This window comes from Nuphar pumila, chromosome 14, assembly GCF_984573655.1.
Source record: "Nuphar pumila chromosome 14, dmNupPumi1.hap1.1, whole genome shotgun sequence".
NCBI classification, from domain to species: Eukaryota; Viridiplantae; Streptophyta; class Magnoliopsida; order Nymphaeales; family Nymphaeaceae; genus Nuphar; species Nuphar pumila.
This window is the reverse complement of record NC_143262.1, coordinates 19,032,020-19,058,845: the sequence shown is the minus strand read 5'-3', so window position 1 is coordinate 19,058,845 and position 26,826 is coordinate 19,032,020. Positions and strand designations below refer to the sequence as shown.

Genomic DNA, 26,826 nt, shown 5'->3' with positions numbered 1-26,826 from the left:
TTTCACTATCCACATCCGAATCCAAATCTGAATCCGTCCTTTTAGCCAACACCGATTAATTGGATCTGATATTGGCCACATCCGACCCAGATCCGAACAGTTTTACATCCCTGACCCTAAGCGGAGGACTGGAACTGGAAGGCATTGGGGAGGGAAGCGGACTTTGTTCGACCCTTGAGCCTGGACCCAACTCAAGGTTCAAAAGCCATGGAGACCCGATGCGGTGGACTCCAAAATTTGCGCTCCTCAAATTTCGTTTTCCCGCCCGTTTTTCCCATTTCGAATGCCACCCCCTCTATTTCTCCTTTTCCTTTTCCCATTTTCTTGGCGCTATCTCTTTCCCCTCATCTACAATTTGTCCTGCGACACTCTCCACTTCCGCTCACCCGCCGGCCGGATTTTTCGCTCTCTCTGTCAACCTAGCGGAGGATGCCGCGCGGAGTCTATGTTAGCCGCCATTGCGGCTCGGCTTCTGCAGAGAAGCCCCCACAGGAGTCGTTGTCTTCGTTGTCATCAGCACGCAAGCGGCGCAGAGATGCAGAGCGTGTGCTGACGGTGGCTGATCCAGTGGAGGTGGAGGTGGAGGTGGAGGTGGAGGTGGAGGTGGAGGAGGAGGAAGCGGAGGCTGAGCATCCTGCTAAGATGCAGAGGGTGGAGCAGAAGGACTCTAGTCCAAAGAAGCAGAAGAACAAGAAGGCTGGACCTTCTGGAGGCTACTTGATTGGGGATCCGATCCCCGTGGAGGAGGCTCATCGGAGATGGCCCCAAAGATACACCGTCAAGGTGATTTGAATCTTCTGGTGTTCATTTCTCCTTTCGTTCTGTTCCTCCCTTGTTGAGTTTCATATTTTTTTTCACTGTACAGAATTCAGGGAGGGGCCAAAAATTGAAACAAGGAAGGTAAGAATGAGTTATATGGACAAATTCACCTATCTAAACTTGTATGCATGCCTTTATCTGTCTTGATCATATGTACTCCATCTGAGCTTTCTTCTTCTGTTTCTCAAAATGTATGCAGTAGCAATGAGGATGAGAGAATTTTCCATGCCAGGCACCATTATTCTCAGTGCGAGGTTGAGGGAGTCGTCATCAACCTCTACGATGATGTTTTTGTAAAGGTACGTTTGCTATTTTGAGAGTGAACAAGATTGCTAATTTAGGGCAAGAATGACAAACTCTGCTAACTTGTTCTCATTATGTCAAGCTTGTGCACACACTACTCATTGCCTATGGCCTGCTAGACTAACAACATAGATGGATTATGAAGAAGCAGACCTCTGCATACAGCAGTGGCGGAGCTAGGAACCTAAACTAGGGTGGGCACAAACACATGGTAAGAAACCAAGTCAAAACCCTAAATCCTAATAAGCATCATTTATAAATAAGCTAATTGAAAAAAAACCCTAAAATTCTAACCAAAACCAAGCTTGCATTCATGGAATCTTGTTTAATGTTGATTGAAAAAAAAGATTGACAAAAATACCTACTTAAATATTCACGTCATATGAAAAACCAAAATAACACAAAAATACAACTGATAACCAAAATCAAGCATTCATTAATGAAATCATGTTTAATGATAATTGAAAAGAGAAAAGAACACGAAAAACTCAAAAACCATAAACATTTACACCATTTGAAAATATCCAAATAAACACCCTAATTCCTAAAAAAATCATTGAAAAAAATCTAATATTCCAACCAAAATAAAGTATTCATATAATGGCTAATGCTTATTAAAAAAACAGAAAAAACTTTAAAACCTAAATTAAATATTTATGCTATTTAAAAATAAACTAATAAAAAATCTAAACTCTAACAAACATCATGCATTGTGCTGATTCAAAACTGGCCCAGGTTCTATAGGGAAAATGTTAGATGCACTCCTAGCTGCATTAGTAGCATCAGCAATGGCAATTCCAATATTTGCATTCTTCAGAGCTGGAGCAACATTCTCTCCATCTCCACTCATTCCACATTTATGCTTCCTTTCTTGCAGTTTCCTTACAATTTCATCCTTGTGCTCTATCGGGTTCTTAAATCGGTATCATGTCACAAGAGACACATTTCACAGGAACCCTTAAAGTCCTTTTTTCTATTTTCAGGATAATTTTTATCACAACCATCACAAGGAAACCATAACCCTAACAAATTAACTCAAGTTGTTGATTCTGCAACTGCGATAAGAACTGATCTATGCAGAATGAGAAAAGGAAAACCGTAGAAGAATCAAAATTATGCATCAACAACCAGAAATTTTGAAAATCAGAAGGCGAAAAAGGGGTTTCATTGAGAATGGATAGCGAGAAAATAATGGACTTTTTGCATAATTGTGCCCTGAGAGAGAGAGAGAGAGGATAAAATGGGTCAGGTAGTTTGGTCAGGGTGGGCACTACTTGCCATGAACCCCCCATATCAGGGATTTTTTTAGGTCAGGGTGGGCACGTGCCTGCCTACCCTGGCCACTATGTGTCTCCGCCACTAATTCTGGGGTGGGCGACCGCTCACCCATGTCTCCGCCACTGGCATACAGTAATATGGAAATTGAAATAATAAACTAAGTTTAAATGAATGTGAGAAAAATAAATGAAACCATAATGATAGCTTTCTCTCTGGATATCTTTTCATGAAATATTGATGGGCTTAATCAGCTGCATCTAATTGTCTGACGTTAATGGAGCATGTGAATACATATTATTCGTGGAATCATGGAAATTATCTGCATTAAATACAAGATGAACTAAATTTGAAATGTTATCAAACTCTATAAAGAACAACTTTGGTTGTATAAACATTGAACTTGCTTGAACTTGAGTTTTAATTTTCATTCATAATGAGCAGCGAAAAATGGTAGGCATATCTAAAACTAAAAGAAAGTTTTCTAAAACATTAGAACAAGAACAAAATGTGATAGGATATTAATGTCTCGGGCCGATCTTTCGAAATGGGGCATGTGCAGTGCTGAGTTTTATTGAGTGAAAAATGTATTGAGTGTAGGAACATGTGGCATGCGTTCGCTTGATTGGTGACATGTGGTGGTAGCACAACATGCGATAGGCATTGGTATCATCGTTAGTGCATTGTTGTGTGGCGGTATAGACATGGAGTGTTGTTTGGTTAAGTAATGCCAGCGGATCAAAGGTTGTTGTCTTTAAAAATTTGGTGTCAGCAGATCAGAGGATGTTGTCTTTGGTTAAGGACCTTTTGACTTTTTATATCTTATCTGTAGCGGTTGGACACATGGGGTGCGTGCGGGTTATGGCTAATTCTTCTAGGAATTACCTTAGGTGGTTCAAACCAAGTATGGTGACTCGGGGCTAGGCGAGTGAATGCCTCGGCGTCAGCGAATGCGTCTCTGTGGTGCTCTTCGCTACGATGTTTAATCATCAACTGGTCTTTGGATCGGGGGTCGCAAGGTCTTGTTTTTTTGGTGGCGAGGTTTTGTTGTATCGTGCGTATGGAGTTGCAATATGCTCTATGGCACGTAAGGCTAAGGCAAAGTTTGTGCTTCTTTCAAAAGTGATAGCTGATATGAGACGGCTATACATTAAGTGGTATGATTTACATAAAATACACATTTTGAAAATGCGCTTGAGCAACTTCCACTAGGTAGCTGTGCATGGGGTGGTGTGCATGACTAATAAAAATGATTCAGCACGTGAAAAAGTGTTGGTACGAGGTTGGCCAACTTTGGTGCATCGCGGGTTTGTGAAGCATTCTGTGCTCGTGACAAATCGATACAAAGACTTGTGACAGTAAGGAAGGACATTCACGTCGTACTGGCTTATTGAAAAAAGTAAGCTTGTGATAAATTGACATCAAAGCAGAAAGATTCGCGAAGACCTTGTTCTTCATTGTGTGTGACACTGAAGAGGACAAAGATGGTTTATTTTGGTTAGAAAATTTTGCGCAACTGAAATGTGGTTGACCAAACACATAAGCAAGATGTTGGCAGGATGGTATGAGACATCTTGTTGATGATAAGCAAAAGTATAAGGTTGTTGTTCAGTTGGGCAAGGGAACACAGATAAGCCAAAGATTTCTACTAGTTGTGTGTTAGGCTCACCGCTGGAGCATGGTGTTTGCCTTGTGTATGTAGAAAAAATATGTTGGATTCAGCTGGATGGATTTGCACATTTGGGTACGAGAAACTCAATTAAATTTCTAGATTTTTTTTCAAGATTGTAGGTTAGCGGAGTGTGCTCATGTTGAGCAGGATTCTCATTGTTTTGGTCCCTTGAGTTGGTAGATCTTCAATAGATTGCGCGTGTAGAAAAAATTGTTATTCATTGGCTCCTGTGGGAACGTTTTGCTGACTCTGAGAGAGAGTACAACATGCTGGCTTCGGGAGGGGAGTGCACCTTTGGGGCAAAGTGCCCTTACGAAGACGAGTGCTCAAGAAGACACTTTGAAGGACCGCATTGGGGTGATACGTAAGCAAGTGTCCCCTACTTGAGGACTAGTTTGGACCATTGAAAAATCACAAGTTAGTGCTTAAGAGAGTTGATATCCCTGCGACACACATTGATGGTCATCTTTCTTTGTGAGGACCACGAAGGGCTTGGACTTGCCCTTGTTGGGGTTGGAAGGTACTCCAGTCATGAGCATTAAGATGACAAGTTTGTCGTGCGGGTGAGGATGACCTGTTTGTATTTGAGACTGCACTAGGGTCTCACGAGAAGAGAATGCTTGATGTTGATAAAGCATATGAATGTTGTCTAAGTGATCGAAGATGCATTAAAGGTATGAGACTTGGCGTGTTAAAGGTTGCGACGATGGTCGGTGTAATCCAGAACAAGTTGAGTAGGCTAAAGAAAAATAGTAAACCATAGATAAGTTCAAAGGAAAATTGGCATATCAGTGAAGATTGTGCTCTTACCTGCACTGGCATTGTCGAGGACGACAATGGTTTTGGGTGAGGGAGAATGTTTTGAGCCAATCTTTCGGAATGAGGCATGTGCAATGCAGAGCTCTACTGAGTGAAAAATGCATTGCTTGTAGGATTGTGAGGCATGCATTTGCTTGATCGGTGATGTGCGGTGGTAGCACGACATGCGATAGACATCAATATTGTCGTTAGTGTATCGTTGTGTGGCGGCACAGACGTGGAGCGTTGTTTGGTTATATAGTGACAACGGACCAGAGGATGCTGCCTTTGGAGATTTAGTTAAGGACCTCTTGACTTGCAATGTCCCATGCATAGCGGTTGGATGCACGAGGGTGCGTGCGAGTTAGGGCTAATTCCTTCAGGAATCACTTTAGGTGGTTCCAACCGAGTATGGTGACTCGGGGCTAGGGGAGTAAATGCCTAGGCGCCGATGAATGAGTTTGGGTAGTGCTCTTCGCTATGATGTTCAATCATCAACTGGTCTTCAGACTGGGGGCCACAAGGTTTTATTCTTTCGATGGCGAGGTTTTGCTGTGTCGTGTGCATGGAGTCACAATACATTCTATGACACGCAAGGCTAAGGCAAAGTTTGTGCTTCTTTTGAAAGTGATAGCTTGTATGAGACGGTTATGCACTAAGCGGCATGGATTACATAGAATACACATTTTGGAAGTGCACTTGATCAGCTTCCGCTAGGCAGTTGCGCATGGAGTGGTGCATAGTGCCAATGAAAATGATTCAGCACACGGAAAGGTGTTGGTACACGGCCTTTGGCGGTTAGGCTGGCCAGCGTTGCGGGTTTGCGATGCATTCTATGCCAGTGACAGCGATAGAAAGGCTTTTGACGGTAATGATGGACCGTCGTGCCACATTGGCTTATTGAAAAAAGTAAGACCGTGACAATTGGAGTCCTCTATATAAGTGTCTTATTTGAAAATGACAATTACGTGCATACCCCCCCCCCCCCCCCCCCCCACACACACACACACACACACACACACACCACCACACACACACACACACACACACACACACACACACACACACACAATTTTTTTATAGATAGTCAATACTTTACAAAAAGGTTTCCAAACAATTTCCCAGTTCATATGTCCTATGAGTGGATGTAATTATGAAGACTATTGACACGATAAACTTCACATAAAAACATGATCAAATTTCCCACTTATCACCGTGTTACTTTTTTATTCTTCTTATAGTGCCCATTGGGAAACATATTGAGCTACTCATAGCTGTATTGGTTCCATTGGGAGGTAGGACACTAAAAGTGTCATTCTTCTGAGCTCCATAAGTGAACCTATGTGGTGAAATATTTGTAGTTCCTCCATAAATTTGAGGCATATGGCGGTTGATTGAATAAAGGAGATGAGAAAGTAGCACCTGTGACTGAAACCTGAATTTCAGTTAAGGCAGCTCAATTGAGCAAATGAGTGTTGGACCATTATTGTCAGTTCCAAAGATATTCTGTTCATATTCATGCAACTGCTGATAAACAGTTATAAAACATGAAAATCTCCTGTTTTAACATGTAATACAACAATGGAGTAAGGTGGGTGTGCGTGTGAAAGTATTATCAAGGAGATCATCACTGAAACAAAGCACGTATACATGAACCTACTGCATTCATTTATTGTTTAAGGGACCAGGGGTTTCCTAGGGAGTGGAAAGAGCCTAAGATGGTACCCCCAAGGATTCTTCTGACATGGTCCTGAAGAGAACCAAGCACACCCAATAGTTGCCTTACATTGAGTTTATAACAAAAAACAAAACAATGCACAATCATAAATGCATCCGACTTGTGTAGTTTGACTCCTTAGGTTTTATTCACCGTCAAGTCAAACCCTACTTGATACCTTAAAGATGTTTCTTTGAGATTCACTTGTATCATCATTCCTGAGTTTCTCTATCACTAAGGTTCTTCCAACTTTTCCTTCTTGTACATGCAAAGTAATTTCATCGGTTGACCTAATTCAAGATAGAATATGATCCCTTGATCTCTTAGGCTAATAAAAGTTCAATTTACAAAGCTTTATAGACATAGAAATCCTGAAGAGTTGATCTCCATCACTTTGTCGATAAAAGTACCTATACAGCCGTTTGATCTAAGGAAAAAAGATCAAAAAATGGAGCTATATAGTGTCTGCAGACACTTGTATTACCTATGTGCATTTGGATCCAGCCACATATCTAGAAAAGTAGGACTTGTTGCAGAGCTAAAGTTTGTAGTGCCATGAAAATTTCCTATGCTATGCTATTTATCTAGATAAATAGTACTTAGATGATTGGCGTGATGATGCATGAAATCCTTTAATATGAAGCTGTTGACCTATCTCATATGGATACCCCATTTCACTCCATATTGTATCCCTTTATATACTCCACACGGTATGCTTTTATATACTAGTTGATATCGTTTTGAAACATCACAAAAAAGGCTGCTCCCTTGTATTTATAGCTGTATCTGTATTACAACTGTCAATCTGGTCTCACCTAACAGTTATATAATACTAAATTATACATTAAACAAAATGGTCAATTTCTTTCTGAAAATTTTAGTATAACACTAATGAAATGATAGGTTGCAGTACTATTGTAGTTTGTGTTGGTAATGTGTCTAGATGTTACCATAAACGATGGCCTGCTTCAGTTATGTTTAGTAAATCTAGCAGCATGGTAGCTGCTTGCATGATGGAACTTTAGTTGCCCAATGTCTAATGTATGAGTTCAACTTAGTCTTTCATAATTACTAAATAATAAATTTGTAAACCTAAAAACTAGAAAAAATTTACATGTACAATGGTGGAATTGTCATAACTCATAACATATCGCTGAATTGGTAAGATACAAGATGCTTCATAGATAGAAGAACTTGTGAATGACATGGTAAACACGTTGTCTACTTTGTTTGTTCCTTTTATGAAGTTGAAGATTTTACTTTATTGTTATTGTTTTTAATAGTTTGTTAGTGAGGTAATTCATTTGCATTTTCTTTTGATAGTTAGTCTTGATCTGCAACATGTAATTGTGCACAATATGTACTACACGTGCCTGGGTACTTAGTTTCATAAAATTAGCATGCATGTCGTGTATCTGTCATAGAAGTAAGAGAACTTAAGGAAATTCAATTTTTCCCCTTTTGTGAATACTTGTAATCTATGTTACCTGTTCACTCCTAGAGGTATGGCATATTTGTGTCTAGTTGACATTCACACCGACCACTTTTTGGCATGACTTGAAAACGATTATCTTCTAACTTCTCTATTCTTCCCCTACCAATCATCGAACCCTAACTCTTATTTTTTAGGATGTCTTCCTACCACTAGGCCAGGGGAGTATCTTCTAAATTGTCAAACACCATAGGGCATGTTAGACATGTCATGTCATGTGTTCAACACTTCATCTGTGGTCTATGGGCATTTCAAAAATAAGTGTCTGCTATACTTTATAAATTACATTTTTTTCTCTGGTATTGGTAATATAATGCACAACAATGGCCTTTAGCGCTGAATCACCTTTGAGCTTTATTTCCTAAAAGGGATTAGCAATTTTCCACTTGAACTTAAAGAGTTTTACAATTGGCATATTTCTTCATTTTTTATGATACAATGTTTTTTATTTTTCTTTTCGATTTCTGCATGGATTCCTCTCTCTTTCTATCTCATGCATCACTTAATGTTATGACAAGCAGATTTCTCAGTCTCTAATTGAGAAATGATAACCTTCTTTGTTTGTTATTATCTGATTTTACCTCCTTCCACCTGTTCTCTTCTCACACTTTATCCCTCTCTCTTTCATCTCTTTTTGTCTATAAAATAAGGTTTGTAACTTGCTTTTTTGCATTTAATACTTATGCATGCATGTGTGTTTGTGTGGTTGTGCTGCATATCTAATTTTTCAAAGTTCAATATATCTGATACTTCGTAATCATGTCCAACATTGAAACTCGTATCAGTGTCTAGCTATGTCACAGATACTCGTTAAAAAGACTGCCGCACTTGCATTGATGCTGCATTAGTGTGACACTCATCCTGGCAAATATTAAAATTTGCTGCTCTGGGTGCGGTCAACCTGCACTCATGGTTATATTTGTCCAAGATGGACTTGGTCAACTTTAATCAAGTCTATTTTGATCCAATTAAAAAAAACCAAGGTGGGTCCCAATCCTGACTCCTCCCTCTCCTTGACTACTCTCCTCTTCTAACAATGACGACAATGAGGTGAAATAGGTATGTCTATCTTTGTTCTTCCCCCTTCCTCCTTTCTTTCTTCTTCTTCATTCTCCTCCTTCTCTTGTCTTTCTTCTTCTTCCTTCACCACCTGCTCATCTCTTTCTTCCTATTCCTATTCCTTCTCCGCCTCCAACTCTCTTTCTTCTTCTTCTTCCTTCTCCTCCCCTTATTGGTGCAAAGGCTAAACCTAGGCTTCTTGTTAAATCAATATTTCATTAGTGTTAACTTAAAATTGTTAAAAATTATACATATACCCTCTCTGCACCCCCACACCCAAGTTTTTTTAAAGTGCCACATCCACACCCGCATGTATGTGACATAACTGTCTAGGTAACATAGAGCTATGTTTAATGTTCTAAGCTAGTAATTGTTTCATTATTATTTGTTTTGCCTCTGTTTTGTCTTCTTCTTGGGCAATCAACATTTCTAAAGTGAACTTGTTTTCTTCATCTATCATTCATTGATCTATCTGTCATTTTGAGGTTGAAGCGAATATCCAATTAGTGCCAGAAATCTTTTTTATTGACAAAAATCATGTTGCTTATCTATTTTTCTTCACAGGGATACGATAATGAGCTTGACTTTATTGGAAGAATAATTGAGTTCTTTGAAGCAATGGACGGGGATCAATATTTCACTGCCCAATGGTTTTATAGAGCTCAGGATACCGTGAGACTATTTACAGTTCTAGGGTTCTGATATATTCTCTTTTGTTTATCTTACTTGTATGCCTAAACTTTTTGTGTTTCTCTTTTTTCAGGTTATAAAAGACCACACAAATCTTATTGATAAGAAAAGAGTTTTCTTTTCTGAAATCAAAGATGAAAATTTGCTTGACTGCATTGTATCCAAAGTCAAAATTGTACAAGTGGCCCCAAATGTGAGTTTATTAATTAGAAGTAATGGAAAAAGTAGCACCTTCTGAATTTGTTTGCATTTGCTGCCCTCACATCTTTGTTTTCAGTTCTTTTTTGTTATTTTGTTGGTCTTTTAGTAATCCATTAGCCTTGGTTTTTCCTTTTTCCTAAAACTGTTCACAGGTGGATTTTCAAGAGTGGAAGAGTCCTCAATGTGACTTTTATTATGATATGTCTTATTCCTTACCATATTCTACATTTTCAAAAATATTACCTGGTAAAGATCTCATCCTTGCAAAACTTAATTTGCTTTCTTCTTTTCTATAATTCTTAAGGTTCAATTTTATTGCCATTTTGTCTTAAGATGTGCATGATACATCATATTGGGTATGCTATTTTCACATCCAATGTTTGCATTATTTTCTTTCCAGAGAATTCAGGTTTGAACAGTGGCTCATGTTCAACAATATCTTGTGAGGATTCTGCTAATGTTGAAGCTAAGTCGAATTCTGATGAAGCATCAGTTGATTCCATGACTGCAAAGTCTGAGCTAGCTTTGTTAGACTTATATTCTGGTTGTGGAGGAATGTCAACTGGACTTTGTCTTGGAGCTCGACTATCTGGCATGAACCTTGTCACGGTAATTTAGTGTTTTCATGTAAATGTTGAAGTGTGGTTTTGTTTGGTACCTTATTTAACTTTTTTATTAACTAAATTAGTTTATTTGATTTTTCTTGTAGAGGTGGGCACTAGATCTTAATGAATATGCTTGTGAAAGCCTTCAATTAAATCATCCAGAGACACGGGTATGCTTGTATTTACACTTGTGGCATTTGACATGATAAAAGGTTTCTTGCTTTGTTGTTGGAAACTACAGTTTAAAGCTTGAAGCATGCATCACAATGTGACTTGCACATTCACTGCCTTAAGAAATAAGGGTGGCTCGAATCCCCTTCTAGGTGCATACTCTTGAGCCAACATCTGATCTTGAGGCATGCGTCTTTGTTTGGCATGGCTATTAGAGGCGAAAGCCTCATTTTATTCTTTTGGACTTTTTCCTTTTGTTTTTGCAATAGGGAAATCCCTCTCTCTCCAACTTAAGTGATAGTTCTCAAACCTTTCAAGTTAGCCATTGTAATGCTAAGTGGGAACTCTTTATTTATATTTTGTTGTAAACAACATATTGTAGGGCATACTGAATTGGTCTAAAATTCAAGTATATTGTGTTATAAGAAAAAGAACGCTTTCAAAATTGAAATAGAAAGCTCAAAAGGGGAATGTCTTTGTTGAGTTTTTCATTTCAATTGATCACTAGGGGAATGGGGTGGGAGATGGGGGAGAAACACATTTACACAATAACTACATTACCAAATAAGTCTAATTATGAAAAAACCGAATAGAATGGATATGTTACAACTAACAAATAATACATAACATCAATAATGAAACTATTGTTATAAAAAGCTTATCATAATACTGCAAGGGTCTAAGATTAAGTCATTCTAAAAATAAAATATTGAATAAAGCAAGTATGTAACACCATATAACATTGTAAATAAAGCATAAGCCATCAAACAACCTTGGGAACACAATGAAATTTCAACAAGAACATTATATTGAAAACTATTTTCTCAATGTAATAACCATTCTCAGTAATTACCAATGCAAAATTGGAATAATTATTCTTTTCCCTATAATCATTTTCTTCCTTCCCACCTTTCTCTTTTATACTCTATCCTGCATATTACTGAAAATAATCTATATTTCTTTTGCTTGAAGATCTTGAGAAATGCCACTTATCTTCATATTCCTTGAGAAAGTCCTTGTTATGCTTTTTCCATTTGAAAATGAGTCTAAATCTCTTTCAATTGGTTTTTAACACTGAATATAAAATTTTATATTTCAGACTCCATTCGTCTTTAGTGGATATATTTTGAATGATCTTTTGGTTGGTGGTGCTTGTTGATAAGTTGGGTATTTTTTTTTGAAATATCAATATTTTGTTATAAATCTCTCAACCTGTAGGCTCGATGGTAGTTCTCTTTTAAAGCTAACAAGCAAATATCCGTGTTTGTGTTTTTGTTCTTTCTTTTCCCTCGCTATACCATTTTTTATTACAAACAAAGTATCACTTTTGCATTTGCTTTGATATGTACAAAATAGAGTTAAACAAATGAAAAATTCACATAAAAATTTATAGGTCTTTATCTCTGTCACATGGACACTTCATTTAATCTGTGGATCCTATGTTCATGGGACACTTCATTCAGACACACTTTGATACTTCATGGCCAAAGTCAGACTTGTGTTAGACACTGTCATCACTATGTCCTTAATGATTTAGAAATTAGAACTGTTATTCAAGATGTTGAAGGTGGTTCTCCTTGATGTCCATATGTGGGAAACTGGTCTTTTTGATTGTTTGACTTTTTTGGTCTTGATACTTGTATATGACACCTTTTTAAGAGGGACATATCTATCCACATTTTGTACTAAATTGTAAAAGCCAATTAAATATATGGAATGGGGGCATAGTGAGTAAAGTAACCCCTCTCATTTCTCTTCTACTTCTTTTCCTTCTCCTTCTGCCCTTTTTTCTTATGTCTGGTGTAGTATAGTGTATCAAACTCCGCTCTGGCATTATCTCTTCTTCTTTCATTAGTTTTTCTGGTTGTTGGAGCATTATAGGAGGCTGAAGAATTCGTGAGACAAGAGTTTGCACTTAAGATGATATTCATGCTTTACTGCTTTATATCAACAATCTTGAGTGCATATAATCACATACACACAGAGATATAGGTCTTTTCCAGTTCATCTTAATATTTAAAAGCAAAGTATATAGACAAAATGGAAGTATTATAGATATTATGTATTTTTAGTATAGCCACTTTAAATATTATCATTAAAAAAGGGTTTTTCTTTCATTCAAGTTATGAAGACAAAAATCTAGTTTATGGTTGCTGGTCAAAATTAATATCTGTGAAATATGGGTTCTTCAAAATGCATAGTGGACATACGTCAATGCTGGTACCTCAGGATGTTTCTAGGTGCTGCCTTACACAGACACTTTGTATACTGTATAAGATCTCTTGTATGTTTTCATGATTATTTTGTATACTTGAGTCTTTATATTTTAGTGGAGGTCTCTATTTGCAGTATTCAGTTATGCATATGCATCTACTATATACACAACCCTTGCCTCATTCTTTTGGAAAACAAATGTCATGCAAGCCATAGCCCACCTACCAACACCAGTATCTGTGGCATTGTTTGGTATTAAGTATTAAGGTAATAAGTTGCTGTTTACTATTTTCTATGAATAATTCTCATTTATATTTTTATAACCTTTTTGGTGCTTTGTTTATGTTTTTGTGCATGAGCATGCGTAGTGTGTGTATCTGTACTTATAGTCTTATTTCAGGTGAGGAATGAGTCAGCAAAAGATTTCTTGATGCTGATTAAGGAATGGGAAAAGCTTTGTGACCAGTACCATTTGTTGGGGACTACCAAGTCGCAAATGACTGCCTCAGTCATAAATGAGATCGAAGATTTGGAAGATGTTGAGATTGATGAAAAACTTTCCCCAGGCGAGTTTGAGGTAGCAAAACTTGTTGGTATTTGCTATGGAGATCCTACTGAAAGTGGAAAACATGGACTTAAGTTTAAGGTAAGTTTTTTTTTTGTGACATAATAGATCTTTGATTTACAACATTCCTTCCAAATTTTGTTACACTTTGCCATTGAGAGGTTTTATAGTTTGCTTGTAATTGTAGCTCTATTTAGATGGGTGCTCGGTACTTTTGTGCCACCGCACTATCCTTGGGTTTGGAAAGGAAATTAGTTGAGCAAGGAGTGCAAGAATGCATAATTGCTGGCAAACATGTATGTTTTTCAAAGGCTTCTGTCTTTTGCTGGTGATCTTGCAATACTTCATTTTTTCTGTCACAATAGTACGGCTGTGGATATGGGGATATGACCATTTTGTGAAGTTTTCAATATGACTAGTGTACAAGAGCTACAAAGTGGGAGCCAAAATGGAGTATCCATGTGACATAACTTTTGAAGCAATATGCAAATGCCTCATTCATTCCTATGCAATGGTTTTTTATTTGTCTTGCAAATTCATACATATGTGAGAAAATGGTTCTTTGATTTGTGAAATGTGAAATTGCATATAATCTCTAGTTTTAATTGATTAGCTTGCAAAAGTAACAACATTTTGGATTGCTACTTTGCTGTTCATTTGCAATTAAGTCATTACAGTAAAGAAAGCTGTTCAAGATACTATGAACTAGATACAAAATAGCACTATTAGTAGACATCATAGCTAATAGTCCATCCAAAACATAGAGTCCTCTCTTCTCACTACCATGCCCAAAGGTCATCCCCGTCTCCAGGTCCTGTAGTACACAATAATTAGGAAAGACGTTTATGGAGCAATTCAGGCTTCTAGTCAAAGGGCTTAAACAAAGTAAATTTACGGGGAAGCTTGGTACATGTACAAATGATAGAGGGAACAACACTGTTTTTAACACTTCTTTTTCCAAGAATAGGTGTTAAAGATCCATCTTCAAGCCCAGCAGGGTCATCGGAACTTGAAGGGATGCATTTAGAGAAAACCTCTCTTCTTCCTACCATATGATCCGTGGCCCTTGGATCAATAATACATCCCCTAGATAATGTATGAGACAAATAAGGATTACCCTTAGTGGTATGTGAACGATGATCAATTGTTTTCACTGAAGAGGAGGTGGGCTTCTCTTCAACTTTAGCTTCAAGCTCTTCTATCCTCTTCTTTAAGCTGGCCCATGATTCTCCATCTCCCTTCTCTTGCTTTTACTTTGAGTTGGAAGTATAGAATGTCTTGTTTCTATTGAAGCTAGGTCTCCCAACTAAGCCCCAACAATTTTCTTTGGTGTGATGGGTCTTTCTGCAATGAGAGCACCTTAGCTTGTCCTTTTCATCTACTCCTCCGTATCCACTTCTTCTACCACGAGGAGCCATGTCTCTCCTTCAACCTCTTTCATATGTAGCTCCTTGAGTATGAGTACCTCCCATAAGAGCTGACCTCTCCACACTAATGTCATTTCCTTTCTCGATCATTCTTCTATCTTCCTCCCTAAAGAGTAGAGAGTAAGTAGTTCCCAATGAGGGTCTTCTCTACTAAGATTGTTAGATTTCACATTCTCATATTCTGGAGTGGTGCCCCACAACAAATAATTTTTTTTTCTTTTTTCTTCTTCTTTCCTTCTCTTTGTACATGTTTGACATTCTATTCAGTGAACTATTAAAGCTCATCCCATAAACCCTTTAATTCTGCGTAATACTCATTAATAGCTCGATTACCTTGACATCTCCTTATTTTATCAAGAATTTAATACTCCTTTGCAATGCTTTTTTTTCTTTGAGTAAGCCTCGACTATTGTTTCCCATACTTCCTTTGCCGTGTTTAAATACATGAATGTCTTTGCAATTTTGGGAGACATGGATTGAAGAATGAAAGAGATCGCTAAAGCATTTTCCTTCCTCCAACTTGAGTACATAGAAACGTTCTCCTTTGGTTTCTTTATATCATCATTGATATATTCCCACTTTCCTATAGCTAAAATAACAAGTCCAACAGACTGAGGCTACTTTACATAATTTTTTCCATCAAATTTCAGATTACTAATCTGAAATCCCTCATATGAGCTTGGTATTACCATATTCATGCTATTAGTATCTTCTTTCTCCACACACGCATTACCTTTCTCCCAAGAATCAGCCATCACGACAGAAGCAGTACCTTAATAGCAGCCAATGAACTTTGGATACCTAATATATGCTGTTACTCACAATCAGTCCCATTGTAGGGTTGATGCCAGTCCTATGCCACACCAAAACTTCAGCATACAAAACTTAGATAGCCCAAAATTAGGGCAAACACCACTAGCAGGTAATAATGCATCTGCTCTCACTTTTTAGCATAACTTTACACGCCCCATCTTAACCATAGATATTGGCCATCTCCTTTGCACCAGAAGAAAACACTAGAGGGCTGACAACAGTTAAGAATTTAAAAACTCAAATATTCATCTAATACAACTACAGCTGACCTGATTCTTTTTTGTAAAATCCTTCGAGCTCATCCCTCCCAAGATGCTACCAGACCCAAACATCATTGAGCTCTCTTGCTTTGCAGTCACTACTTTGGGTGGTGACGTTAGTTGCAGCTGAATGCTCCTTTGACACCCAGGTTAGCGTTTTACTTTCCTGCTCTGATACAATTTTAAGATTATGGTATATGGTCCTCATCCATGTGCTGTGATAGAGGGGTGAACATGTGTGCAAGATGAGAGAGAGAGAGAGGGCCTAATCGTGCCATATTCCGTTTCTTATTCATTATATAAGGGCCACAACCAATTTACAAGAAAACCCATGTTTAAAAGACATATAGTACCTTTTACATCAAGTAAGGAAAGACAATAACGATTCTTCTAACATGAAGTTGTTAAAATGTATTCATATATAGCGGTCACACTGTATTTTTTTGTTATTTATTTTGTATCCGTGTAAGGGCTATCTTTTTGGGATAGCTTCCAACGACTATAAATATAGCCGTACACTTTCCACAAGGCCTATATATATATATATATATATATATATATATATATATATATATATATATATATATATATATATATATATGGGGTTTCCCTGTGATATTCTTATCCTAAGCATTTGTTATCCAATAATAGTTATATTTTAAAATCTTTGTTTGTATTTTGGTTCTTTTAAGACATGTATGTACTTTGTGGTTTTGTAGTGCCTTTGTATCGTTCTTTTGGAAGATTTATATTTGTGCTTGTGCACATTGTATTTTTTCTTTCCGCCTTTTTCATTACATGGTATTAGTGTCGAAGGACCTTAGATCAAGTTGTTTGTGGTGATCAAGGATCGTATGCTTGTGAAGATTGTGGTGGATGTGCTTTTGTTTTCTTCTTCTCTCTTTGTCTATTCTTTTTCTCTTCTTTTTTATCTTAAAATAGAGAGAAAGATTCTAAGATAAATCTCTTCTTCAAACTTAATGGTACAAACTACATGATGTGGGCCTTTGCCATGAAAAACAATTTCAAAGAATAAAAAAACTTTGTAGTTATGTGATGGGCACTATTCTCGAGTCACAACTAAAACCCAACAAACTTGATGGAGATAAAAAAACTCTTTAAATAGATGATAATGTTAAAGCCATCTATGCTTTGTCACATGGATTCGACCAACCAGGTGCTGCACCCGTGTCGATGCGCCGTGGGTGCGCATGCGGGTGCGGCACCCGGTGCGATCAACCCAACCCTTGGTGTGGTCAACGCACCTAGGGTCATTTTGGTCCAAATTTTTTAATTTTTTTTTTGCCTGATGAAATGGGCTGCGGAGGGGATTAGGGCAATTTTTGCCCTAATCCTCCATTCATCTCCTCTTTGACTCTGTCTGCTCTTCGTCGACGCCAATGCTGCCGCCGACCGCTCCAGTTATGCTCTCGACTCCCTTTGCTCTCCTCCACTCCTCTCTGACTCCCTTTGCTCTCCTCCTCTCCTCTCTGTCTTCCCTCTCTCCCTCTTAGAATGTCAGGGTCTCTGTGCGCACAACTTGTGCTTTTTTGGGTCTCTGTGTTTGCTTGCCCTTTGACGCAACAGAATTGTGTCCCTACTCGGTGCTAACGGCTCAACTGCAAGGTTCCTTGTGCATCTTGCCAGAGGGCTTGGACATGCGGTTTGGCAAGCCACACTGCAACGTTCTGTCGTTGTTGGTTTCCTTGTCGATATGTGGGCTTTCGGATGTTCAGTATGTGTTGGCTCAGGTGGGGAGTCGAAACAACTCTCCTTCCTGCACTGATATTTTCAATTTCGGAATCCTGCCAATAGTCATATGCTTGTCTCAAATATTAAGCCATGCATGTGTAAGTATGAACTAATTCAGACTGTGAAACTGCAAATGGCTCATTAAAACATATTTTTTTAATTGATAAAACTTAAAAATTATATATATATTGTTGAAGGAAAGATTAGATACACCGAACCCTAGGTAGAGAGAGAGAGAGAGACTTGCACAAAAAAACTCGTTAATCCACATTAGGGCTGCTCTCTATGTTAAATAGAGAGAGGCCAAAAGAATAAATTACATCTAAGTCCAATATTAAATAAAAATTGCAAATAACTTCCAAACTAAGAAGATTTAAACTTAAACCACCTATTCTCAACACTCCCCCTCAATCTGGAGCATAAATATCAATCATGCTCAGCTTGTCACAACATTTTGAGAAATTTGGTCTAGCAAGGGGTTTTGTAAACATATCTGCAACTTGATCTTCCGACTTTAGATATTTGGTAGTGATATGTCCAGCTTGAACCATATCTCTTACATAGTGGCAATCAACCTCAATGTGCTTTGTTCTCTCATGAAAGACATGATTGTTCGTTGTATATGTTGCAGCCTTGTTATCACACATCATGGTCATAGGAGAGGAAACCTTCACCTGAAGATCATGAAGAACAGTACGGACCCACATCAATTCAGCAACTGTTTGAGCCATAGCCCGATATTCTGATTCTACACTTGACCTAGAAACCACATTTTGTTTCTTCTCCAAGAAATCCAGTTGTCTCCCAGAAACACACAGAATCCTGTGATAGATTTTCTATCCACTACAGATCCTGCATAGTCAGCATCATAATAGGCCACTATCTCCAGAGTTCCACCTTTCCTGAACAATAACCCTTTTCCAGGAGAAGATTTTAGATATTTGAGAATCATAATAGCTGCATTCCAGTGTACCTCAGTTGGTTTGTCCATAAACTGGCTAACTTTGCTTACTACTAAAGCAATATCCGGCCTGGTCACAGTTATATACAGTAGCTTCCCTACTAGGGAGCGATAGCTTTTGCTATCAGCTGGTTTTGACCCTTCTTCAAACAACTGAACTTTATGGTCCATGGGAATATTTGCTGGTTTAGCTCCCAACATTCCCGTTTCCTTTAACAAGTCAAGAACATACTTCCGTTGAGACAAAACCATCCCTTCACGGCTCCTGGCAACTTCTATACCCAGAAAATACCTGAGTGAACCAAGGTCTTTTGTAACAAAATGTTTTTGAAGATGAGCCTTTGTGGCTTCAATAGCTTTCATATCATCTCCTGTAAGAATGATGTCATCCACATATACCACCATAACAACTATACGAGGGCTAGTTTTCTTGATAAATAGTGTATGATCTGCTGCTGACCTATTAAAGCCAAAGCGTGACATCACTTCAAACAACTTTTGAAACCATGCACGAGGACTTTGTTTCAAGCCATAAATCACCTTTCTGAATCTACACACCTTTTGATACTCCCCCTCAACCTCGAATCCTAGAGGTTGTTGCATGTAAACGGTCTCAGATAGATCCCCATATAGAAATGCATTTTTCACATCTAATTGGTACAAGCTCCAACCATGCTGAACAACTACTGAGAGAACAAGATGAATGGTACCCATCCGTGCAACAGGAGAAAAGGTTTCAAAGAAATCAATACCATATGTTTGAGTATACCCTTTTGCTACTAATCTGGCCTTGTACTTTTCAATAGAACCATCAGATTTGTACTTTATTGTATATACCCATTTACATCCAACAATGTCAGCATCTGCTGGGGAATCAACTAGATCCCATGTATGCTGAGATACTAAAGCATCCATTTCTTCTTGCATAGCCAGCTTCCAGCGATTATCAAGCTCTGCATGCTGATAGTTCAGAGGAATAGTTTCAGCAGATAAGGCTGAAATAAAAGACTTCATCTGATGTCCAATTCTGGCATGGGAGACAAAATGAGATATGGGATATAAGGTACATTGTCGTGTCCCCTTTTGTAGAGCAATAGGCCTGTTATCATCATCATTAAGATCACTATTGTCAGTAGAACTTACGTCAGGGGAAGAAGAAGATGAAGGCACTTGCGGAGGTGGAGCTCTACGCACATATACCAATAGAGGATTATGAAATCTAGAAGAGGATGAAATTTGGTTCGGTAATGAGGGCACGAATTTCAAAGGAAAATGAGGTATAGGTAACAAAAAAGACTCAGCTGGATCAACCTTCAGCGGGGAACCAGTACTAGAGTAATATGGAGTGGATTCCAAGAAAGATACATCCGCACTGACATACTCTCGGCGAGAAATAGGATCATAACATCGATATCCCTTTTGATTTTTGGGATAACCAATAAATATGCATTTTGTAGCTTGAGCAGCTAATTTATCACGGTGTTTGTGTACAAAACAAACACATCCAAATATTTTGGGCGAGAAAGAGAAGAGTGGGGTATTGGGTTTTAGGATATGTAATGGAATTTGATCACCCACGGAAGAAGAAGGCATGCAGTTGATCAGATAACAAGCAGTGGTAATCGCATCACCCCAGTATAATGCAGGAACATTAGATTGAATCATAATGGTCTGGGCAACCTCAAGCAAGTGCCTATGTTTTCGCTCAACCACCCCATTTTGTTGAGATGAATAGGCACATGAAGTTTGAGGTTGAATGCCATGATCTTGGTAAAATTGTAACAGAACTTTTGATTTAAACTCAAGAGCATTATCAGTGTGAACAATCTTGACAATAGATTCAAACTGAGTTTTTATTTCAAGAATTAAAGATTTGATAATACTTGGAACTTCAGATCAATCTTTTATTAAAAACACCCAAGACAACTTAGAGAAGTCATCAACAATAACTAGATAGTATCGACACTGAGTCCTAGTAGGAATCTTACTAGGACCCCATACATCTGCATGAAGAAGTTCAAAGACTTTATTACTGGACTGACTCGAAGGGAACGAACTTCTATGATGCTTGCCCAACTGCTATGCTTCACACTGAAATGATGTGGTGGAAGGAATCTGAGGAAAGACCGAACGAAGCTTTGACAATGAAGGATGACCAAGACGACGATGCCACTGAACATTACTGAATGAATGTTCCACTGCAGCATGAACATTACCCATTGGATGATGTATGTATTAAACTCCATTTTCTTCATAGCCTCCACCAATCTTCTTCCCCGTCAGCAAATCCTGAAAATGACAACCCATGGGATCAAATATTACTCTACAGTTTTGTTCTTTTATAAGACAACTAACAGAGAGTAAACTTTGAGGAAATTTTGGAGCATGAAGAACATTTTGCAACTGTAATAAGGATGATATAGAAATATTTCCCTGACCAACAATCGGGGAGGAATTCCAATAAGCTAATGACACTCCTCGATGAACAGTAATATCCTTTAGATCTGAAAAAAACAAGTGTATTTCCACACAGGTGTCTGGATGCACCAGAGTCAATAATCCACTTACTGTCAGTCGGATGAAGATGATTTCCTGTTGAGTAGGCAACACCAGCTACTGGAGGGGTTGAACTCAAGGGGCGAAGAGCTATCAGTTTATCATATTCAGCACGACTGTGGGTGATACTATTGTCACTTGCAAAGATATTATCCTGTACATGTGTTGCCTCGAGAGTAGTAACATTTGCTTTAATAGCATAAGACTTTGATGAAGAAGAGGTTGGCCGACCATGCTTATCCCAACAACGATCTTCTAAATGTCCAGATTTTCCACAGAATATACATTGAAGTTTTCCTCTGCCTCCCATACCTCGTCCACGACCTCGTCCTCTGATATTCTGAATATTTCCACGCCCGAAACCAGATGAGACAACAAGAGCAGATGACTGAGTCACAGGCTGAGATTGTGGAAGAGAGATCGCAAGTGTACTCAGACGATTGTATGCCTCAACAAGAGTAGGTACATCTGATCCAGTCAACATTTGAACTTTTGCAACAGAAAATTTTGAGGAGAGACTTGTAAGAAACCGAGCAACCATAGTTTGTTCTTGATGATCTTTTTGCTTCGAGCAACAAAGAGGCCTGTGAGCATTGAGTCTTTCAAACACAGCTTTGACAGATGCATAATATTGGGCCAAGGTCTGATCTCCCTGCTGTAAATTATATATCTCCTATTCGACTTGCAGGATTCGACTCACATTAGTCTCTTGTGAATACATATCTTGAAGATTGTCCCACATCTGTTTGGCTGTATTATAGTAAATTAAACCATCTGCAATATGGGTTTCGACACTATTCATGATCCATGACATAATTATGTCATTATCTTCATCCCAAGTAACGTATTTTCCAATCTTTTCATTGGGTTCGTCTTCCAACAAAATATGTTTTCTACGATGTCCAGACACCGACATCATAAAAGTTCTGGACCACCTGGCATAGTTAGTTTCATTCAACCTTACAGAAGAGCCATACGAGAAGGGATTGGCAAAAGCCTTATACTCTCCAATATGTTTAATTTTGGAATCACATTTCGAAGTTTCACCCATATTGAATATTTAATTCTATTTCAGCCATAAAAAAAATCAGATTTACCCACTTGAATAGCAGGTTTTATAAACCCAATAGCCACACCAGAGATAAAAATTTTTGACAGGCTTCTAGCAGCACATAAAATAGCATGTGTGACAATCACGCATCAGCTAGAACCGACGACCAGCATCAATATTCGACACAGAATCCCACAACAGTAAAAAAAAAACTCACATAAACAAGATATTTTTGAACACAGCAGAGAAACACGCTTGCTGTTTCCACGACATGAGCACAATTGAAACTCTTTCACAGCAAAAGAAAACAAATCACTACAGCATGAAAAAAAATTTCATGACAGATGCTGAAATCACGACAGATGCTGCTGAAACCATATTGACAGATACTGTAAATCACGACAGCAAAAAGGAAGCTCATTTCTTCAAGATCTCACGACATCTAACAAGGGACACGATAAAAAAATCACGACAGCAACACATCTCGATCACAGATAGCAACACCTAAAATCTGTTATCAGCTACCAAACCCCAAAATCATGGCAGGTGGAACTCACGGGCTCAAGGGTTTGCACAGCAGGAAATCACGGCAAGGCTTCTCCCAAACAATAGAAAATCACGGCAGGAACAAAACATCTGCTCCCTTAGATCTGATGACAGATCTGGGTCATCAATCCCAGATCTGTTATCAGATCTTACACAGAATAAGAACAGCTGACCTGACTTGAAGATATAAATTTTTTTTGATGGTGTAGATCATTCGAAGATTGATCACGATCGACGATCACGCTCCCACGATCGGTGGCTCTGATACCATGTTGAAGGAAAGATTAGATACATTGAACCCTAGGTAGAGAGAGAGAGTGAGAGAGAGAGAGACGGCTGCACAAGAAAACTCGTTAATCCACATTAGGGCTGCTCTCTATGTTAAATAGAGAGAGGCCAAAAGAATAAATTACATCTAAGTCCAATATTAAATAAAAATTGCAAATAACCTCCAATCTAAGAAGATTTAAACTTAAACCACCTATTCTCAATATATATATATATATATATATATATATATATATATATATATATATATATATATATATATTTATTTGCCGCACCCGCACCCATGTGACATAACATCTATGACTATCAATCTAAAGTAGAAGATTGAGAGCGAAACCATGTGAAGATTCTTGCATGATTAATGAATAATGTTGATATTAAAACATGTTCTAATATTGCTAAATTTAGAAAGTCAAATGAGACTTGGTTATTTATGAAAGACATACATACTCAAAAGGATCTTGCAAGACAACACTTCTTGCAAGAAAATGGTTAAAGCCATCAAGGGGATATGAATGTCTAAGATTACTTAATGCTTTTTCCCCTTTATGGGACTCAATGTTGTTAAAAATGAGCCTCGCCTAAAGGCAAGGGCCTTGGTGCCTTGAGGCACTAGAAAAGAGTAAATGCCCTAAGGCGTGGCCATTTTTTTGTTTTGGTCAAATGGGTGTCAACCCCCCCCCCCCCCCCCATTTGACTAAAATTTTGGGCTAAATTAGTTTTGTCCCTGACCCTAATTAGGGTTGAGGGCTTTCTTTTCTCTCGTCTCTCTTAGCTCTCTCGTATCTCTAGTCTCCTTATCTCGAAAGAAAGGCAGAAGAAGAAGAAGAAGTTTCACATTTTTCCTCTTTTGCTTGCCATTGTCTATAAGGTAATCTTTCTTCTCATCTTTTATATACTTTACACGTTTTTTCTTGTCTATTTTGTTTCTATTTAATCAATTTTATGTGTTGACTAAATAGAAGGTTCATTTTTCATCAGAATCCTCTCTATGTTGGGATGGTTTTCGTTTCTTTTTTTTCTTTCATGATTTTATTTCTTACACTTGTTACATTTTAATGGTCTTTGTAAGTGATGGGTTGATTTGATAAAGAATGTTTAAGTGCTTAGGTGATTTTCTTCTTTCAACTTGCCTATAAGTAATGATTGCAAATGAGGTTATGGTGGTTTGACGCATTGAAAGTGATATAGAAGGTACTGGTGGCTGAGAATGTGGTTAGAAAGAGACATATGTCATTGTTGTTTTCAAAGAATTAGTGGCAAGCGATTCTTCCATAGAGGGTATTTACTGGGAACACTTGGAAATGTCCTCAAATTTAGACTTGAATGTTAGAATCTCATTATTATTTGATTTTCTCATCAATGAATTTTGTTTCTATTTAAAAAAGGTGCATAAATGGTTCACTGATAACTTGTTGTTGATTAAATTTTATACATTGATACATTTTAACAATTGAAGTTGTTCATGTAGTAGGTCACAAAACCAATGTTCTTTCCTTTCCTTGGACTCTTGAAGAAAGAGAAACATGTTCTTCTCCCTTCATTGTAAATTTGTTGATTCTTTGTTTTTTTCACAGCTATATAATTTGTTTCCAAGTTTTAATTAGTTTTTTAATTATATAATGAATTTCTCAGTTATATAATCGGTTTCTTAGTTATATAATTTGTTTTAACTTGCAATTCCTGGTGGATGTTTAATGGAATTCATGTGCAATATATGTTGATTCTTATTAAATATGAATATGAATATGAATATGAATTCATTGGATTTATATAAAGCATTATTTGATTTTTTTTTTAATTCTGATTTTTTGTAATTTTTTTTGTTAATATATATTTTTTTGTATGCATTTTTGCAAGTGAACAATGGAAAGAGATATAGGATGAGATCATGGACCTAAAGTTTCAAATTCCACTAAAGATCCCAAACTCGTAGGACATGTAATTTGTAATTAATGTCATAAAAAAGACTACATGAGGCATCTACAGGTTGAAACATCACTTAGCTCGTATAAAACATGGTGTAAGCTTGTGAAAATTGGTTTCACCTGATGTGAAAAGGTTTTTCCAGAATCATCTAAGTGTTCAAAAATAAGAGGAAAAAAACAAGTTCAAAATTGAAAGGAGTTTTTATTTTGGATCATTAACATATAATAATATGAACAAAGAAGCCAGTAAATCATGTAGTGTTGCAAAAACAAGCATAGTTGGTCCCATGAACCTCTATTTGAACAAAGAAGCACAACAAACTATAATAAACAATGCTTTCAAAAGGAATGAGAGAAAAAAACATATTTCGTGCCATTGACATATTTTTTTTATTCCAATGTCCTATCATATAATCTTTGCAACAATCCATATTTTAGTCGAGTGGTAGAAGTTATTGCAAATTATGGATGAGGGTTCAAACTACCTTCTTACCAAGAGATCATAACATGGATTTTGAAGGATGAAGTAGATTGTATTCATGAAATTTTAAAAGATCTCAATTAGGAATGACCAAAAGTTGGTTGCAGCATTATGGTAGATGGTTGAATAGATGGAAAATGAAGCACCTTAATTAATTTTCTTGTAAACAACTCATCTGAGACAATATTTTTGAAGTTTGTTGATATTTGTGAGATGAAAAAAATTGTTGCAAATTTGTGTAAGTTGTTTAAATAAGTTGGTGAAGGAAATATAGTGCAATTCATTATAGATAATGCATCAAATTGTGTGGCAACTGAGAATATGTTAACAGTAGAAAAAATGTGTTTTTGAATACCATATGTGGCACATTGCTTGAATCTGATGTTAAAAGATATTGAAAAAACATCAATTTTTAAAGATACAGTGAAAAAGGCAAAAAAATAAATAAATTACAAACTATATCTATAGTCATGTATTAATGTTAAATTTGATGAGAAAGTTTACAAAGAATAAAAAAGTTTTACGTCTGGCGGTTATTCGTTTTGCCACAATATATCTCACGCTTCATAGTATTGGATGTTATAAAAAAAGAGTTGAACTCAATGTTCTTTCCTTCAAATTTTAGATTATCTAATTACTATAAGAAATTTGATGCTAAGAATATTTCTTATATTATTCTTAATGATCATAAGTTTTGGGTTGTCATATCATATGCAATTAAAGCTACAGGGCTTCTCGTGAAAGTGTTGATTGGGAGCTCAGTCCTTTACGTTTCCCCTCTTTAAATGATATAATTTTTCAAAGGAGTCCTGACTTGATTTCTGCTCTCCCTGAGCTGTCTCACGACTCACTGGAGCTTATAATGGGGCTACGATTATGTGTCATGGAGGAAAAGCTAATCTTGAACAAGGCAAGATCAGCTCAGTTGCCTTGTTTATGAGTCCTACAAGTGGGAAGTACATTATAAATAACATCAACCAGGTTTTCCAGATCAAATTTCTCATTGGCATTCGTTCACCCTGGAACCACCAGAATATGAGCTTATCCACCACATTTACCTGAAAATAACAGTTGTAGTTCCTTGACTGAATGCTGGCCAGAAGCTCTTGTTTATTATGTCAAAAAGAAATCTTGTTTTATATGTACTCAATCAGCTTTAAAAGATTCCCTTTGGCAGAGGAC

At 37.4% G+C, this 26,826-nt stretch overlaps 1 protein-coding gene across 1 annotated transcript in view; it reads left to right on the top strand.

Annotated features, from left to right (window-relative positions):
* The first annotated feature begins 429 nt into the window (after positions 1-429).
* The window catches only part of LOC149816556 (DNA (cytosine-5)-methyltransferase CMT3-like), a 33,598-nt gene continuing 7,201 nt past the window's right edge, over positions 430-26,826 (top strand). The window contains exons 1-9 of the mRNA XM_089986919.1: positions 430-783; positions 866-900; positions 1,019-1,118; positions 9,700-9,807; positions 9,899-10,018; positions 10,179-10,272; positions 10,427-10,635; positions 10,736-10,801; positions 13,417-13,662. Coding sequence (XP_089843045.1) covers positions 430-783; positions 866-900; positions 1,019-1,118; positions 9,700-9,807; positions 9,899-10,018; positions 10,179-10,272; positions 10,427-10,635; positions 10,736-10,801; positions 13,417-13,662 — 1,332 coding nt within the window. The remainder of the gene's footprint in view (positions 784-865; positions 901-1,018; positions 1,119-9,699; positions 9,808-9,898; positions 10,019-10,178; positions 10,273-10,426; positions 10,636-10,735; positions 10,802-13,416; positions 13,663-26,826) is intronic.